The 17191-nt window shown below is 42.3% G+C and overlaps 1 protein-coding gene across 1 annotated transcript in view; it reads left to right on the top strand.

Moving 5' to 3' along the window:
- The window catches only part of Lypd6 (LY6/PLAUR domain containing 6), a 143567-nt gene that overhangs the window by 102679 nt on the left and 23697 nt on the right, over window positions 1-17191 (top strand). The window contains exon 2 of the mRNA XM_052182460.1: window positions 15806-15995. Coding sequence (XP_052038420.1) covers window positions 15878-15995 — 118 coding nt within the window. The 5' untranslated portion in view covers window positions 15806-15877. The remainder of the gene's footprint in view (window positions 1-15805; window positions 15996-17191) is intronic.

Consider the following 17191-nt stretch of genomic DNA (forward strand, 5'->3'; position numbering starts at 1 on the left):
TTATAGTCCTAACCTTAAGTGGTGAGCTAAAATTTGAATTCAAGTTCATCAAAAAAAAAAAAACTAACCAGAATAAAGTAAATAAAGTCAACTTCCCTTACTGTCTTACCACTGTTAAATAAGCCTCTAACTATAAAAAGGGAAAAGCCATACAAGGACCAGAGAAGATGCTGACCTTGTTTTTCCCACGAGACTGGACTTTCTAAAGGAGACATGTGACTTCATCCTTAAGCAGAGAATTGAAATGTGGCAAGATAGACATCTAAAGCCAAGGCATTGAGTAAGAGACACCCTGGTGCCTTGGACATCTGAGGAACTTTAGTCATATGTATATGGTGGATCCAAAGAGAAGTAGCAAGCAGGAAGCAGATTTTGGGGGGCCTTGTAGACTTCCCAGTTCTAACAGTTCCCATCACCATTGGAACACCTACCTCAGTCTTCTCCTCCAAGAGTCCTACACAGAGACAGTGTGGAATCTTAGGGTTTTTCAGAGGCTAGAATTCGGTCTCCATTGTTCAGTGGAATCACTGTGAATCCGAGTCCTAGGGCCTTCCACTGCCAGAATGGCACTGCCTCAGGATGTTTGACACCCCTGTTTCTCTCTATGCTACCTTCTAAGTCAGAGAAATCTTAGCAATATGAGTGTTTGACAATGCCTGTGATTTGTATCCCACAGGGTCTGGAAAAGGTTAATGTGGTCCTAGTCTATGGTTCCTCCTTCTGGTATGTGCATCTTACCTGGCACCAACATCAAACCATGTCATTGTATCATTGCCTTCTTGTTCATCTTCCTCCTCCTTCCCTTCTACCACTGCCTTCCCCCCTCCCATTCTGTTATTTTTGGTACAGAGTCTTAGAAAATATTCAAGAGAGCCCCATAAGTTACTTCCCCTTTGCTTCAGTCTCCTTCCTAATGGGGAGTTCAAGCACAAGCCCTCACACTCAGAGTTCATATTCATTCTTGGCTAACTAAATTACAGACCCCCCTCAGTATTCTTTTTGAATATTATTGAATATTGAATGGATATGGACTTTCCCTTTCATGTTCTTAGCAATTCTGTTTTCATGGGCACCTTTTTTTTTATAGAATGAAATGAATGGTTTTTTCAAACAGAGTTAAAGAATTTGGGAGTTAAGCTGGAAATATTAACCATGTACATAGATGATCAATACCTGCATCATGGAGGGTGCTGAACTGATGACTGGATGGATGAGTGATATAGCAAACTAGGAAGACAACTAAGGTGTAGGTAATGAAACACAGAAGTCTGGAGAGGACTAGTAGCTCTTGGCTCTTGCCACGTGGGCTGTTGTGGTCAGTTTGGATGGCTGGATTTCCTTAGCCACTGAGGCTAATCAGTATTTTACCCTAAGAAATGATTTTGTTTATCTAGAAAAACAAAACAAGATGTTTTATTTTCAAGGCCAACCCTCTTTTATTAATAACCTTTACAGCTTTTCTGCTTGAATGGATACTATGTAAAATCTTATTATTATATTCTCCTTGGCTACAATAATAAACTTTAACAGCCATTGTTTACAGAGACTGCAAATGAAGATGGTGCGTGTTCAAGAAAGGATTACAACCTCGATGATAAGAGACTTGCAGTTCATTGACTATGTTTGTCTTCATGCCTAGGGTGATGAGATCCTTCCTTCTTTTAAGTATTGATGTTAAATAGATAAGATGCACTTTAAAAACAACCAGGGTACAGGTTAAGAAACCCTTTTAGGCCAGTTCCAAAATAAAAATGAAACTACAATTGAACATCATGCTCAGGGTACCAGAGAGCCGGAGGGCAGGTGCTAGGACAGTCCACTTCTTAAAAATAGCCTTTATCAAGTGAGAAACGTGGTTAAGATTTAGAAGTTAGCTGCTGAGGAATCCAGTGATTTGAAAATAGTGCTTTAGCCATGAGAGTTATGATGTAATTCATTTGAAAAAACTTGTTGCCACTGTGACACATACCTGTGAAAACCACATGACAGGAATCCTGATTTCCTTTGCCTCGTGGTTTCTGAGGTCTCGTGGTCACTGGCTCCATTGTGTCTGAGCTGGTGGTGAGGCAGAGCATGCCAGGGGAAGCCTGTGGTCTGGTGACTGGAAAGTGCAGAGGTAGGCAGGAGTGGGCATCAAGTCTTCATAGCAGGCCCCCGTGGCATGTTTTCTTCAACAGATCCCCGCCTACACAAAATCCGTGAATTCATCCAATGATTAGGATAAAATCACTTTCCTGAGGCCCATCTGTTGTTAACAAGCCTTTCAACATGCACCTTTGGGGGCATTTCATATCCAAACTATAATATTGATTGTACCTTTTGCTTTCCCATGAGAAGAAATCCAGAGCTGGAGAGATGGCTCAGTGGTTAAGAGCACTGACTGCTCTTGCAGAGGTCCTGAGTTTAATTCCCAGCAACCACATGGTAGCTCACAACCATCTGGGGTCTGAAGCCCTCTTCCGGTGTGTCTGAAGACAGCTACGGCGTACTCATCATATATATCAAATAAAATTTTTAAAAAAATCTAAAATGAAAATTCCAGAAGGTTTCCTCATACACATGAAACTTGCAAGTCCAGTTCATTCTTGAACTTGAACTGTCTCAGAGACAAAGAAACAATAGTTTTCACAAGAGCTTGGTCAGAATTTCTGGAACCATGGGCAAAACCATGAAAGGGGGGTGGAGACTCAGCCTGGGCCATTTTTAAACCATGGCAAGAACTAAGGTTACCAAAGTCTAAGGGTAGAGATGAGGTATAGTCATGCTTCTCACTTTACTGTGACAGCTATAAGAGCAGAAGGTTTGGCTTTTGAGGAGAGGAAGAGACTATGCGAAGAGACATAAGACATGTAAGGTAGTTGAGAAAAGGAATGGCATCTGAATCATGTGCCCAGGGTTCCTGGGGCTTCCAAGGATGAGTACACTGTACTGTAGCTAGCCTCCAAATAAATTTCACTCTCATTGTGAGATGTAGTTAACATGAAGGACAGAAGGACTCTTTTCTGAAGAGGATAAATGTTCCCTCAGATGGGGGTTGCGCATGTCAACCTGAACTTTGGACACTCAGCACTGGTGAGGGGCTGTGCAGAAGGTTCTGGGAGAATGACAGGGAAGGACTACCACACCCCAGTCCTTGAACAGAGTCTTTCCATCCCTCTAAAGCAAGAAATAAAAAGGTGGACTCAGATACCCGTGTGGATACTCCCTTAAGATGAAAGTTGGTTCCAATCGTGTAAGTCTTCGGGGCGCTGTTTTGTGGCCCGTCACTAATAACACTTCATGTTGTTGAAGCTTCGGAGCATTCAAAATTAGTGGAAGAAGGAAGAATGTGTCACTCCAAATGTAGAGTAGATTCTCTTGATTGAGGGCCAGGATGATTGCCCTGTGGTCAGGAGGTGGAAGTGTATGTCTCATTATGATGCTGGGTTTGGAGGGTTGGAGACATGACTCAGCAATAAAGAGCAGGAGCTATTCTCTGAGAAGACTGGGCTTCAATTTCCAGTGCCCACATGATGGCTTACACCCGTTTATAGTTCCAGTTTTAGCATGTCTGATGCCCTCTCCTGACCTCTGACCTCTGACCTCTGTGGGCACAAGGACCACAAGTGATGCACGGGCATACATTCATTCACCTAAAATAAAGTGAACTATGAACTGTTGGGTTAGTAACTGGGCTGTTTTGAAGGTAAGAGTATATCTTGTTCTGATTTAACTCACTGATAACTTCATACTGCTTCTGCTTCTGCTCTCCAGGATAAAAATGCCATAAAAATTCAGATGAAACTCTGACATCTTAAAACATAATAGAAAAAGACTAAGAAAAGACACCAAAACAAAATGTTCCCCTAATTTCAAGTAGCTTAAAAAAGAAAAGAAAAAGAAAAAACAGGGGGCTGTGATTCATTCCTACCCTATTGCTTAGATTTGAAAATGCCTAATCTTCAGTTCTCAAAAAGTATTCAAGGCAGTAGGAACACAAGCAAGGGAAACGTCTCCTAGGACAAACTCAGCATCTTTTAATGTGAAACTGTGTTGCTGGGCATAATTCCCAGGCATCGTTTGTCTTTCAGGAACTCAAGCTTTTCTGATGCAATTGTCTATTAAATGGGTTCGCGACCGAGTAGAAGGGCAGCTGTTTTCCTCTAACTCTAGCCTTGCTGATGACTCCAGAAAAAGAAATGCACATTTTTTTTTTTAAAGCATTGACTTTTGTGCAAATGAATCTTCAGTTCAGATCAGGAAGGCGAGCATTTTTCTCTCCATAAATTGGAAATGAAACAGCATTGTCTGTAAAATCCCAAGAGAGTCATCTTTGGCTAGTTCTCCATAGTGGGCATTTTTAAAAACCTTCTCTGCTCTGACCTTTAGCTGACCGAGCTTAGAGCTGTACTGCATAAAAACAAACAAACGTTGGTTACATAGGAAATTCTGTGTTGGTAGATGGACCCTTTAGGAAGACTTGAGTTAAAGCTCTTGGTGGCAAGGGACAGGAAATACCTCTCAGACTAACCTGAACACCATGGCCATCCGATGAATGGAAAATGAAGGTACTTACTGCACTCTGAGGGAAAAGTAACGAACTCTCCCAAAGTCAGACTCTGATCATGGGCAGAATCCTCCTGGTTTTCTCCTTGTCTCTCTAAGTCAGCAAGCTGCATTGCCCTCTTTCAAGCAGAGAGGAGTGTGGCATTTGCATATCCCTGGGTTTTATGTTAGTCTTTTACTCCAGAGAGGAAGGCTACTTGTCTTTTCTAAAAGAAAACTGTCCAAGAACACTAATTCTCTTGCTTGGCTCATATGTCCAGTGCTGAACCCAGCAACGGTTGCCTATAGCATGGGCCACATGTAACGACCCGTGTGCTCTCTGGTGACAGTACGCAATTGCCATTAGTGTAAACCCACGCAGGTAAGAAGAAGGGCTTTGTAGGATGACATGTCAGACTATCATCATTGCTTTAGCTGTTTTATGTGGAGATCACATAGGAAGATATTATTTCCATTTTCTTGGCAGTTGCAGAAATATTTAATCCAGATTAAAGCATTATTCAAGGGCTGTATTGTACACCAGAGTGGACACATGTAGGAACCTGCCATCCCTGCTCTCAGGCAGTCTTCTTCAGACCTCATACCTGTACCTTGATTTCCTTTCAAAAGCCAATTTCTCCCTGCTCTGATTTTGATGGATTTTACACTGTGCTTTTGTTCCAGGGATAAAGGACTTCTGATTGGAATGCCAAGTTGCCCTGAGCAGTTAAGGGTCCAGGGATGTACCTCCCCGCTGTGTTAAATTAACCCTTTGGGACAGTTGGGGAGATGCTCCCTGAGGACGCTGTTACAGGGGCCACACTTTGAAAGAACCAGAGTAAGAAAAAAGATAGAAGCCTCAAAGCAGAGTAGAGGGTTGGAATTCCTGAAAGCAAGGTGAACAGACTGGTGTATCCGGGCCCCAGTGAAGGGCGGAGGACAGTGTCTCTTGTTGCTGCCCATTCTTAGCTGTGGTTACAGCCTGCAGGATCTGGATAGATGAGCTTTGTGGCAGTGGGGACAATATCTCAAATTTAAATGCCTAGTTAGTCCTTTTGCTCTGTTTCCTGCTTAGCCGAATCACCATGAAACATGAGCCACAATCATTACTGCTTGTGGTTAGTAGGCTAGGAATTAGAAAGGCCTGAGCATCTCTCTTCCAGTGGAATCCGATGGTGCTGGAACTGGGTGCGAGGGAAGAGAGCTGACTGGACTCTTTTTTTTTTTTTTTTCAAGAGTCTCAGCAGCTCTGGTTGCTACAGTGCCATCGTCTTTGTATAATACCACCCTCATCACTAAGACTGACTACAGACACTAGGGTTCTAGCTTGCCTGTCCCAGCATACTGTGTACAAATGGCATCAGCTTCTATGGTCTACCTTGCAGATTATGTCATTTCCATACCCTCTGGTCAGCTGATTAAAGTTCCCTCAGACTCAAGGGATCTCCATCACAGTAGAGACATGTCAAAGAAATCTTTTTTTTTTTTTTGTCTTTTTTTTATTTCAAATGATTTCCACTTTTCTAGCCCCCCACTCCCTGAAAGTCCCATAAGCCCCCTTTTCTTCCCCTGTCCTCCCACCCACCCCTTCCCACTTCCCCGTTCTGGTTTTGCCCTATACTTCTTCACTGAGTCTTTCTAGAACAAGGGGCCACTCCTCCTTTCTTCTTGTACCTCATTTGATGTATGGATTATGTTTGGGGTATTCCAGTTTTCTAGGTTAATATCCACTTATTAGTGAGTGCATACCATGAGTCACCTTTTGAGTCTGGGTTACCTCACTTAGTATGATGTTTTCTAGCTCCATCCATTTGCCTAAGAATTTCATGAATTCATTGTTTCTAATGGCTGAATAGTACTCCATTGTGTAGATATGCCACATTTTTTGCATCCACTCTTCTGTTGAGGGATACCTGGGTTCTTTCCAGCATCTGGCAATTATAAATAGGGCTGCTATGAACATAGTAGAGCATGTATCCTTATTACATGGTGGGGAATCCTCTGGGTATATGCCCAGGAGTGGTATAGCAGGATCTTCTGGAAGTGAGGTGCCCAGTTTTCGGAGGAACCGCCAGACTGATTTCCAGAGTGGTTGTACCAATTTGCAACCCACCAGCAGTGGAAGAGTGTTCCTCTTTCTCCACATCCTCTCCAACACCTGCTGTCTCCTGAATTTCTTAAGCACTTTTAAAAATCACTACGTAAGCTGAGCATTTCCCAAACACAAGGAAGTTGCTACCTTTGGTCTGAATATTATATTTCAGTGACTCCGTTGTAAGTACATGCTTTCAGTGGATACAGGTGGCAGTAGAATGAACTCTTCTGGGTAATTATACTGTCATCAAACCTGTTCATATTAAAAATGAAATCAAGGCCTATCATGATCTTTCAGGCCTCAGAACTTCATTTTGCATTCCTATTAGGAATCTCAAATTTAAATGATGTGGCTTCCAGATGCCTTTCAGTTGCTTTAGATTTGTACTTCACAGTTGCCCTGGTTCTCACTTGGTACTAAGCTCTCGTCCTGCAGTACTTGACTTTTGAGTTAGTATACCTTGTAGAAGCATCAGAGTTTCTTCTGGTGACTGGTATAAAGAGTAGGAGGAGCTTACTTATGGACTCTATAAAATAGAGATTAGGGGAGTATAGATTTGCAAAACTTGACCTAGGATAGGACTCTATTCCTTCACATTTGTGACTAGTGTAGAAATTCTCCTGTATATAGTCTGGTACCATTCATGCCAAATTCAGCTTTTCTCAATTGTCTTCTGTGTGGAGGATGTCTGAAAGATCTCAAAGTACTTGCTTTTCCCCCTATTCCAGAATATAGCAAGTAATCTATTGGAATAAAACCAGCAGTTGAGTAACTCATGCAAAGGTAATTTAGAGCATAAATTAAATCTGTCAGAGTGGTATTAGATTTTGCAAAAGCTCATAAATAACAAATGAAAGGTTACAGAGCTGTGAAAGCGAGTGCACACTTCTCTATAAAGTGCTGCATTGTTCAGGGATGGGGCCCCCAGCTCATAGTCAAATGGCAGCATCATAAAATGGAGACACAATGTCTTTTCTAAAAGTCTGGAAGAGTCTGAAAGCACAGTGAACTCAGGAAATCACCAGTCCTAGAAGAGACCTGTCATGTTACTATCTGAGCATCTATGCCATTGGGGAAATAAAGCTTTGTCTGGTCCTGAGAATCTTCAGGCCCCTCAGTAGAGCACATATTTCAGTCATGTTAGACTAATGGTGAATGCTTGTCAAATGTCTTTCGTTTTTCCATTCCTAGAAAATAGACATAGGATGCTTGCTCTCTATGATTGATAGAGGGATATCAGCATTGGGGCTATTAATAACTGGTCCAGCCCATCCTGTTTTTCTTATGAAAAGGAAAGTGAAAAATATAGCTTTGACCACTATAACGTAGACAAGTTCTTTTACTGCACATTGTAGATAGGTCTTTCTAGTGCTGAACTGAACTTGACCTCTTTCCAAGGGAACTAAGTCTATATTTTTAAACATCAATGCATAGATTTCATCATAATTAAATCTTTTGTATATTAAAAGATTCTCTCAAGGAAGTGAAATAATGGTAGGTGTGGCAGCAAGGCCTTTAGCCTTGAGCAGTAGTTAGTGGGTCTCTGTGAGAGGACAGCCTGGTCTACTTTGGGAGGATTAGGCCAACAAAGGCAGTAGAGTCAGACACCCCCCTTTTAAAAAAAGCAGGAAGAGATACAGAGAATATATCTGAAATGTGGGAAAATATTTGATAATACTGTTGTATCTGAAAATGTCTAGGATCTAGATATAAGAACTCTCACATCTTGAAAACAGAGGATTAATTGTTCAGTTAAAAAGTTGGGTAAATAATATGAATAGCCAGAGAAGCTATACAAATGAAGAGGAGCACATGGAAATACGCTCAACCTCATTCCTTACTTGAAATGAAAAGAAAATCCAGTAGATAATAAAATACAGTGAGGCACACTTCACCTGTATTCTGTAGACTAATTGTTTGTTTTGAGAAGGAAAGGAAGAGGTGCTGGTGGGGATGTGGAGAAAACGCAAGTATCTTTCATTGGAAATGTAAGATGGTCAACTGCTATGGGACCCTGGCAGCTCACCTCGGAGTTAGAACCTGGTACTCATGAGACCAAGTCTTGGGAAAATACCTAACAAACACTAAAGTGTTTGGCCCCAAAAAATGTACATGGATGTTAAAAATAACTTTATTCATAATATCCACAAGTGGAAATTATTCAAATAGACATCACCTGATGAATAGATGTATGTACTATCTTCCTACAATGAGATATCCAACCATAAAAAGAAATATTGTCAATCCTATAATGTAGGTAAACCTTGAAAACATTATGACAACCTGAGCGACTAGGAAACCAAAGGTCACGTACTGTATCATTCCACTCACATGAAACCCAAAGAGATGAGAATTAGATTAGTGGTTGTCAGAATATGAGGGCTGAAGGTACTGGGAGTGACTGCATTTAATGTGTATAGGATTTTTAAATGGAATGAAATGTTCTAAACTAGCTAATGATTCTACAATGTTAAGAATTGTACCAAATATTGCTGAATTATAAAGCAGTAAGATTTATGTTATAGTAATTTTATCTCAGTAAAAATCTTAAGTAATAATTGTACTTTTAAATGAAATTTTCATTGTCAGACTTTTAAGAACAGTTTCATGTTGTGACAATGATATGTGCTCTTTTTTTTTTTGAGTAATATTAAGCTTCCAGAACCTTCCATAGCTTTGGTGCCTCCCCACTTAGTCTGTTTTTCTAATCATTCTTAAGTGTAGGAAAGGCCTTATTTTTTCTAAGAAGGATCAGTGTCGCAAACTGTTGGGAGAATTAACTACTTAAGATTAGAAGGTTTCCATTTAATACCTAAAAATTCATGGCTAAGAAAAGATTGGAACTCTGCAAATTTGAGAGTTTTTCGTGAACAAGTTGGGTCAGAAGACTCCAGCTTGCCCTTTTCCTGTGTAGAATGGTGGTTCTTCTTGCATTTTGGGCAAGTATATTCCAAGGACCATGTACTGGCACCTGGAGTGACAGCCTGTGGTACTACTGGAGGTGTTTGAAGCTTTGGAATTGGTGTCTGAGGGAAGAAGTTAAGTCACCATGTCTTTGATGAAGATGTGGGACTGCCCTCCCCCTGGCTGCATTCGAGTGAGTGAGCAGCCTTCTAGTCTCCTGCCATGATGTTCAGTCTTCCTGTAGGCTCTCAAACAACAGTCAGCTGACCATGTATTGAGGTCTCTGAAATCACAAGCCCAAATAAACATTTCCTTCCTCTAAATAACTCACCTCTTGTATGTTGTTACATTATGGAAAGGTTATTGCCAGATCTCTTGGAGTGAACAGAATAGTTGCTTTAACTTCATCTCCATAACCCGCCAAGAGGAGGATGTGTTCATACCAAGGATAGGCGTGGAGGGGGGGATAATGAAGCGTGCGCTCGATGCTTTCATTGACTCCTTACGTGGAAGCGAAGTCTGCTTAAAGCAATGTGTAAATATCATGATATGCCACACAGACCATTAGAGGGAGAGTTGTAAGGGCAGCACCCAGCTGGCGGCTTCTTCGCTGTTGGGGGTTGGCAGAAAGTCACAAGGTCTACATGAGCCTCAGCCACATTTTCTCCTTTTTCCTACTGGCTTTGTCCCCAGCCTTGGTAACCATGGGGGCAGATGTTGAGGAGGAAGGAACATATGGATCCTTATTTGTCTTACTTGGGCATTTTGAAGTGTTTGGATGTTTTTCTTTTTTTTCTGACTTAGGAATGTGGATTGAATGTTGAACAAAGTAAACCTCACTGTGTTTACTTTCATTTACAAAACACACTGGCTGATTCCAAACAAAACATATAATAGGAAAGACACTACAAGATACCATATTTTTTACTGTGTAACATTTGTAATCTTCATAAACTCTCGAGGTGGGAGGTAAGTTCCTTGTGCAAGAGAGGAAATGGAGGCATAGCACAGTTGAGAACGTAACCCCAAGGCTTGCTTTCAATCCTAGGCAACTGAATCTTCAACCTGGCCCTGTATGTTACTCAAACACATTTCAACACAGTCTGCAGCCTGGAGACTCAGGCTGGGAGAGTGTGCTGTAGACACTGCAGTGGTGATTATGTTTAAATGCCGTTGATGCAGAACACTTTTGCAACTGGTGCAATGAGACTTTTAGGTCAAGACCAGAAGGACAGTCATGGGTAACACATGCCACTTGCAGTGTTTGAAACATGGGAAACACTGATGTTAACCTTGAGTTGCACAGTGGAGAATTCAGGTTCTGAACTAGTCCATATTTCATGTGAAACCACAACAGATAAATCAGATACCTTTTCTTGTCACCCGCTCTATGAGCAAGACCAGTATGGAGAGTGTTTGTCTGGGTATTTTAGTGCCACGGGCTGACAGGCAAAGCTTCAAATCTCACATACAGCAGGTGTTTAATCTTGAGTCCTTTGAGCTTAGCTTCCTCATCCATAGCACAAGAAAATCACAGCATGTGCACACACGTGTGCCTATGTCTATAGTTGTTTAAAGTACACACACAAAGGGCTGGGCTGATAGCTTGGTTAGTAAAGTGCTTGCCTGACATGTGTGAGAACCTGAGTTCAATCTGTAATCCCAGCTCTGGGGAGGCCTGCGATAGGTGAGTCACAGGGTTCACCTGTCGGACATCTAATTAGCCTTATTAGCAAGGTCTGGGCCAGTGAGACACTGCAGTAGTGATTACGTTTAAATGCCACACGTCTCAAAAAAAGACGAAAATCAAACCAAAAAGACAAAGTAGTTGCTCTTGATAAATGACACCCAAGGTTATCCTCTGGCTTCCTTATGCATATGTACCCCCATGCACAATCATACATGGGCATGTACAAAAAAAATCACACACACACAATGACACAAGTATTTCAGTGAACCTAGAACACGTAAGAGATAGTATTACTCATGAACAATTTACAGTGTGCTCTGATAAGTCACTGAGTTTGTTAAATAGGACAGGAGAGAGCCTTGGCCCCTCTGATGAGATTCCAGGGTGAAGAGCAGCATTCAGCAGGTGTGTGAGCACTGGAACCAAGCTGAGGGTTGAAGCTAGTAGGTGACAGTGTTCAAGGAGCTGTGTGTAAAGTAAACAGAATGGAAAGACAAGGACATGGAACTAGCAATGCATTTCACGTCATGTTAGATTCCCTATTCCAATGGCTGTTTGACTTCTTAGCTTTTTGTTTCTGTCTGTACCATCAGTTGAAGGTCTTAATTAAGCCGTATGAGGTTGTTACTATGTGGCAATGCTTTTAATTCTGAAAATGACAGTCTTGCATGGTTCAACATGGTACCGCTCTGATAATCATTAAAACACCTAGGAGACAAAATGTAAATGGTTTTGTGGCAGTCACAAATGTAGTTGTGCATTTATTTTCTACAGATTTCAATGGAGTGTATTGTGTTATAAAATGATTTTTAAAGTAGTGGTCTTAGTTTCCTACAACTGGCTCTAACTGCTACACATTTAATGGCTTAAAATAGAGGATTTAAAAAAAAACTTTCTGTTCTGAATGTTAGCAGGCTGACACCCATCACTGGGCAGAAGTTTAGGAGGGGGATGTCTGTATCTCTCGGGGCTTTGAGAGAAAATATGGCAACTCTGTGTCCTTTTCAGCCTGTAGAATTGGGAGCATTTCTTCTCCCACTTTATCTGCATGGAGCAGAAACTACTGTTTTCTCTCCTCTCCCTGGATAGTACAGTGGGATCTCCACCTCAGGAACCCTAAGTTAGTCACTTTCAAATTCCTTTTTACCCTCATTATTTCTGGGGTTGAGCTGTGGACATCTGGGGAGAGGGTACACCACTCAGCCTCCCCCACAGTTACCGTCTTGTTGGTTGTTTTTACGAAGATCATCTCTCAGTGCACAAGAGGTTAGAGAAGTTTGAAAGGAATGCTCGCTAGAGTTTTTTAGGGTGTTTAGAAGGTGGCAGGGACTACGAAGAGAAACTGTAGGGTGAGTTCACCTTTAATTCTGTAACTGAACTGTTAATTGCAACTAGTTTTGAAATTAAAATCTAAAACAGTCTCAGACTTGAGCTGTTTGCCCCATAGCAGGGAGGTAATCTGAAGTTCTCCACTCAAACAGCTGCAGACACCAATTAGATGATAAGTAATTGACTCGGAGCAGGGAGCAGGTACAGTGAACACTAACCAGAGAGCAGAGGCTGTTACAACTGCCGTGGAAGATCAAGCTAGGAATGAAAGGGATCCCATATGATATGATAACCCTTACATTCTTGGCCTGCATCCATTTAGCTTTGTGTTTTACACTGAGTTTTCTGTGTCATCTATTTTGCTATGAAGATTGATTTCTTGATATTATAAAAACTTAAACATTACGGCAAGATACTCCCCATACCTATCCAATCATATCTGGGGTTATGCAGTAGAAATGGTCATAGCTTTTGTGGCTTTCAAATTGAGTTTTATTCTGTAGTGAGACCTGGGTTTGTGTTTCCTTTTTAGCAGATATAATTTTGTTATTTGTTAGTTAGTTTGTTTGTTTCTCATTTATCTCTTATAAAAAAAAAACCATAGGGAAAACCAGCAAAGGCAATAATCAGAGGGCAGGAGACCATCCCTGAAGTGTTAGAATGGTCTGAGGCAAATGTCTCATCTTCCCACAGTGGCAATCAAGGCTCCTCTATGACCAGGTTATAAACCAGAGGAAGTAATGCCAGTCACAGGAAGTACTTGACTAGAAGATCTCATGACCGTACAATGCAGGAATGCACTTACATTTCTCTGTGGCATCCTATATCACCACTTATAATTTTACACAGCTCCATGTCATATCGTGGGACAGGAAGTGTAATATGAAAGAAACCTCGTACTGTGGGCTGGAATGTGGTTTCCCCCAATTTTAAGTCAAGTGCCTTCGAGTGTGGTTCTCTGTAAGGTGGTGACTAGGACTGATATAAAGTCATAAACATGGAGCCTTAATTCAAAAGGGGCTGGTCTCCTCATAAGAACAGGAGAAAGAAACAGCAGCAAGATGTTCATGAGGGGACAGAGGGTGGACATCTGTAGCCAAGGAGAAAGGCCACGGGATGCTCCAGAGCTACTGACACCTTGACCCATAACTTCTAGCATCTGACACTGGGAGAAAGTCCATCTGGTTAGCCTGTGCTGTTTGCTGTGGTAGCCCCAGCAGACTCCAAGGCCTGGGCCCTATTGTTTATATAGCATGTTTTCTGCCTCTGTTTATGAGTTCATGGTTGAGGCTCTAAACATACTATTGCAGCCATTTTTGTCTCATGACTTTCAAGGAAACGGGCGGAGGTGTGGCTGTGTTGTGGAAGTCACCAGAGTGCACTGTGTCACCTGTCCCCCTGTATATCCCACTACCCCCAGGCAGCTTCACCTCCCTGACCTCAGCTGTTGGCTAGAAAGGACACTGTCACCTCGTCTGGGATGAAGCCGGACTGTTACAAGTCAGGGGAGGCCACCGCTGGCACTCGTTTCATTTCTCGTCACACTGTTAGCCAAGTGCCCCAAACAGGGTCTGCCTGTCACGTTTATTAGATGGCCCAGCAGCCTGTTCTCATCCTGAGATGAGAGTTTACTCCAGGAAGCAAAGTGCGAGCAGCTGCTAAGCCCGGACTTGGCGAGGGTGTATCATCGTTCCTTAGAGGGAACTTTATTCTATACAGCTTGCCAGATTTAAAAAGTGAATGTAGCGGAGGGCGTCGGCACACACCTTTAATCCCAGCACTCCTGAGGCAGAGGCAGGTGGATTTCTGAGTTCCAGACTCTCCTGATCTACAGAGCTGATTTCAGAATAGCCAGGGCTATATAGAGAAGCACTGTCTCACAAAACAAGCAAGCCAATGAACGTAAAACATTTGTAAATCACTTTAGTATATTGATTTGAGTTAACGTTTTGTACATGTAGTCATTGTAGTATAGTGCTGTTCACTGATGGTGTCCTATGCTGTCATTTTGAAAATTCTCAAGAGTTTGTGGCTTTTGGTATACCTTTTGCCATTCGGTTTAGATTGATATCATTTTATAATACATTCTAATATCTGAATAAGCTACATTGCCTTTTCTCTATTGAACTTCTCCTTCATAATATTTTGGTCATTATTTAGGTTCCCCATGTCCCCAACAGAGGAACTTAAAAATTTAAGCAATTAAAAAAATCTTGTTGAATATTTATGTTAAATCTACAAACAGAATGTCCAAATTACTAGTGTTTAATTAGGTTGAAGTTAGTAAATATCTAACCTCAACTCCCACTAATGAGCAAGAGAGACTATGGAATTTGGAAACACAGAATGGGAGACCCGGACATTCTGGACAACTAAGAATGTGGCAAAGGAGTCATTTGTGAAGAAATAGTCCCAGCATTCTGAGAGCGCTGGACAGTCTACACAGGGCTTCACTGTTCTCAGTTTTGAGTAAACAGGAATCAGAGTGAAGGATAGTAGATGACTGCTTAGTGCTAAGTAGCAACTCAAGCCCCAAGTCACCCGCTTGTCCGCAGAATGCAGAATACAGCATCTGCTGGTGTTTGAAATGCAGAATTGAAAGCCACCCTGTGAGTAGAGCCAGCTCTGCCCTTCCGTACTTGGGCGGCGTTCACTGCAAATGGGGTAATTGGAGTGGCAACCTCATAGGACTATTAGGACAAACTGGCATTTGCAAATTGGTTCCCCAGTGCTCACCAGTAATAAATGCTGGTTCTGTTAAGGAGATTTTGCGCTACCGAGATGGTCTGGGGTTTGGAAGGGGTCAGCTTACTTGTATTTCTTTCCAAATCTGAGCCTAGCTCCTACAGTTTGGAATGGTGGCTAGCACTCAGAAGGGATGCTGACCCAGACCATTATTGAGGAAAAGCTTTTGAGCTTTGCACCTGACTTATTTATTGTTGCTCTTTGGCACATGGTCCCTGGCCTCCTGGCAAAAAATAGCTGGATTTCATTAAAATTCAATCTCTCTTGATACTATCTCTGCTGGATATTAGGAAGGATTGTTACCAGAAGGAGCAGCCTGATTAAGAATAGATTCAGGCTGGAATGTTCTGAGTGCTCTAAAATTACCATTTATAAGGTTCTCCCCTTGGGCACCTGTTGTCCTTTGGCCCAGCGTGCTGTGATGTCCCTCCCCGGGTCACCTCACCTACCTGAGACAAGCCAAGCTGCCCTCACTGTCTCCTGTTGGATACTGAGATGAGTCTATGTTTATATTTCAGGTGCCAGTCCTCTACCACCGGCTCCAGTGCCCACTCTGAGGCCCTCTGTATGAGTGACCTCGACAGTTGGCCATGGATCCCAGCCCTGCCCTGGCCTGGCTCCTGCTGCTGAGCCTGGTGGCCGACTGTCTGAAAGCTGCTCACTCCCGGGACTTCACTGTGAAAGACATAATCTACCTCCACCCTTCAAGTAAGACCATTATTCTATTTGTTCTGTTGTCCGGGAAAAAAATGTTGCTTCATTTCTGATAAGAAAGGAATTGAAGCCTGATAGTTAATGCAGGGAGGTGGGGACATCAGGGGATGTAGTGAGGGCTGTAGAAGGTGATAAAGGTCGCCTTGCGTTTTACTATCGCCTTTCCACCGGAGATTTGGTCTGTGTCTTACATTAAGTGATGAGGCTTGTTTCCGCTATTCCAAACACATCCCTTTGGCTGTGTTGTTCTCAGCCAGCTATCAAAGGGAACTGGCCAGTCCCGGGAGGTGGCTTGTTTGTAAAGGGATTAGACCTTTATAGCTTGATTAATAGCTGGTCTTTCTTCCTGGCATCTGAGCCTCAGTTCGAACATCACTGCCTTCCACAGCTTCCTATTTCCTGGGCTGTCCCGTGGTTTGGATTCTCCTGGGAGTCCACAGGATTGCAGGTTCCTAGTGGCAGTTCCCTGCCCTCTGGTTTCTGCTTTGCATATATTACTAGTCTTACTCAAGCCTTGTGCTTTCAGCAATCATTCTGGGTTTTTCTGTTACTGATTCCTTGGAGACTACACTTTGGGAACAGTGGTGTGACTTCCTGGGTCCTCACGACTACACCTGTATTCTCTTGGGATTTTGTTTGTTTTGTTTTGTTTGGTTCCAGTCCTCTTCAATATTGCTTCTGTGGTGGTGACGGCTGAGAATATTGTATGTGTGCTGGATATTAGCTATTCCCCTGAATTATTCTTTTGAGATGACTGTTGCATGCAAAGCATCATGATAGGCATGAAGACGTCACAGGCAACTAAAGTAGTGATTCTTTCTCTTGAGGATCATACAGTGTGCAACGAGGAGGAGGCTGCTTGGCCTTTCTCAGGCCCTAAGTACTAGAATGGTGAATTCTAATAGCTTGGGAAATGATATGTGGCCCACCTAGGGGCCTAGGTCAGCTGTTCCCTGGCTTCCGGACTTGAAACAAATCCCCTGCCTTTGTGACTATTGTGCAACATAATGCATAGGAAACTTTGTACGCGTGTAAGTTGTGGCACCTTCTCAGGCAGTTTGTCAGTTTATTTCTAACCTGGGAAAATTATACATATGCTGTAGCATCATTTTATAGACCAGGAATAATACCTGCGGAGCAGCAGACCTGCACCCGATGGACAGTAGAGTAGTTCTTTTGCTGTTGCTGTT

This window comes from Apodemus sylvaticus, chromosome 5 (genome assembly GCF_947179515.1).
Source record: "Apodemus sylvaticus chromosome 5, mApoSyl1.1, whole genome shotgun sequence".
Lineage (NCBI taxonomy): Eukaryota > Metazoa > Chordata > Mammalia > Rodentia > Muridae > Apodemus > Apodemus sylvaticus.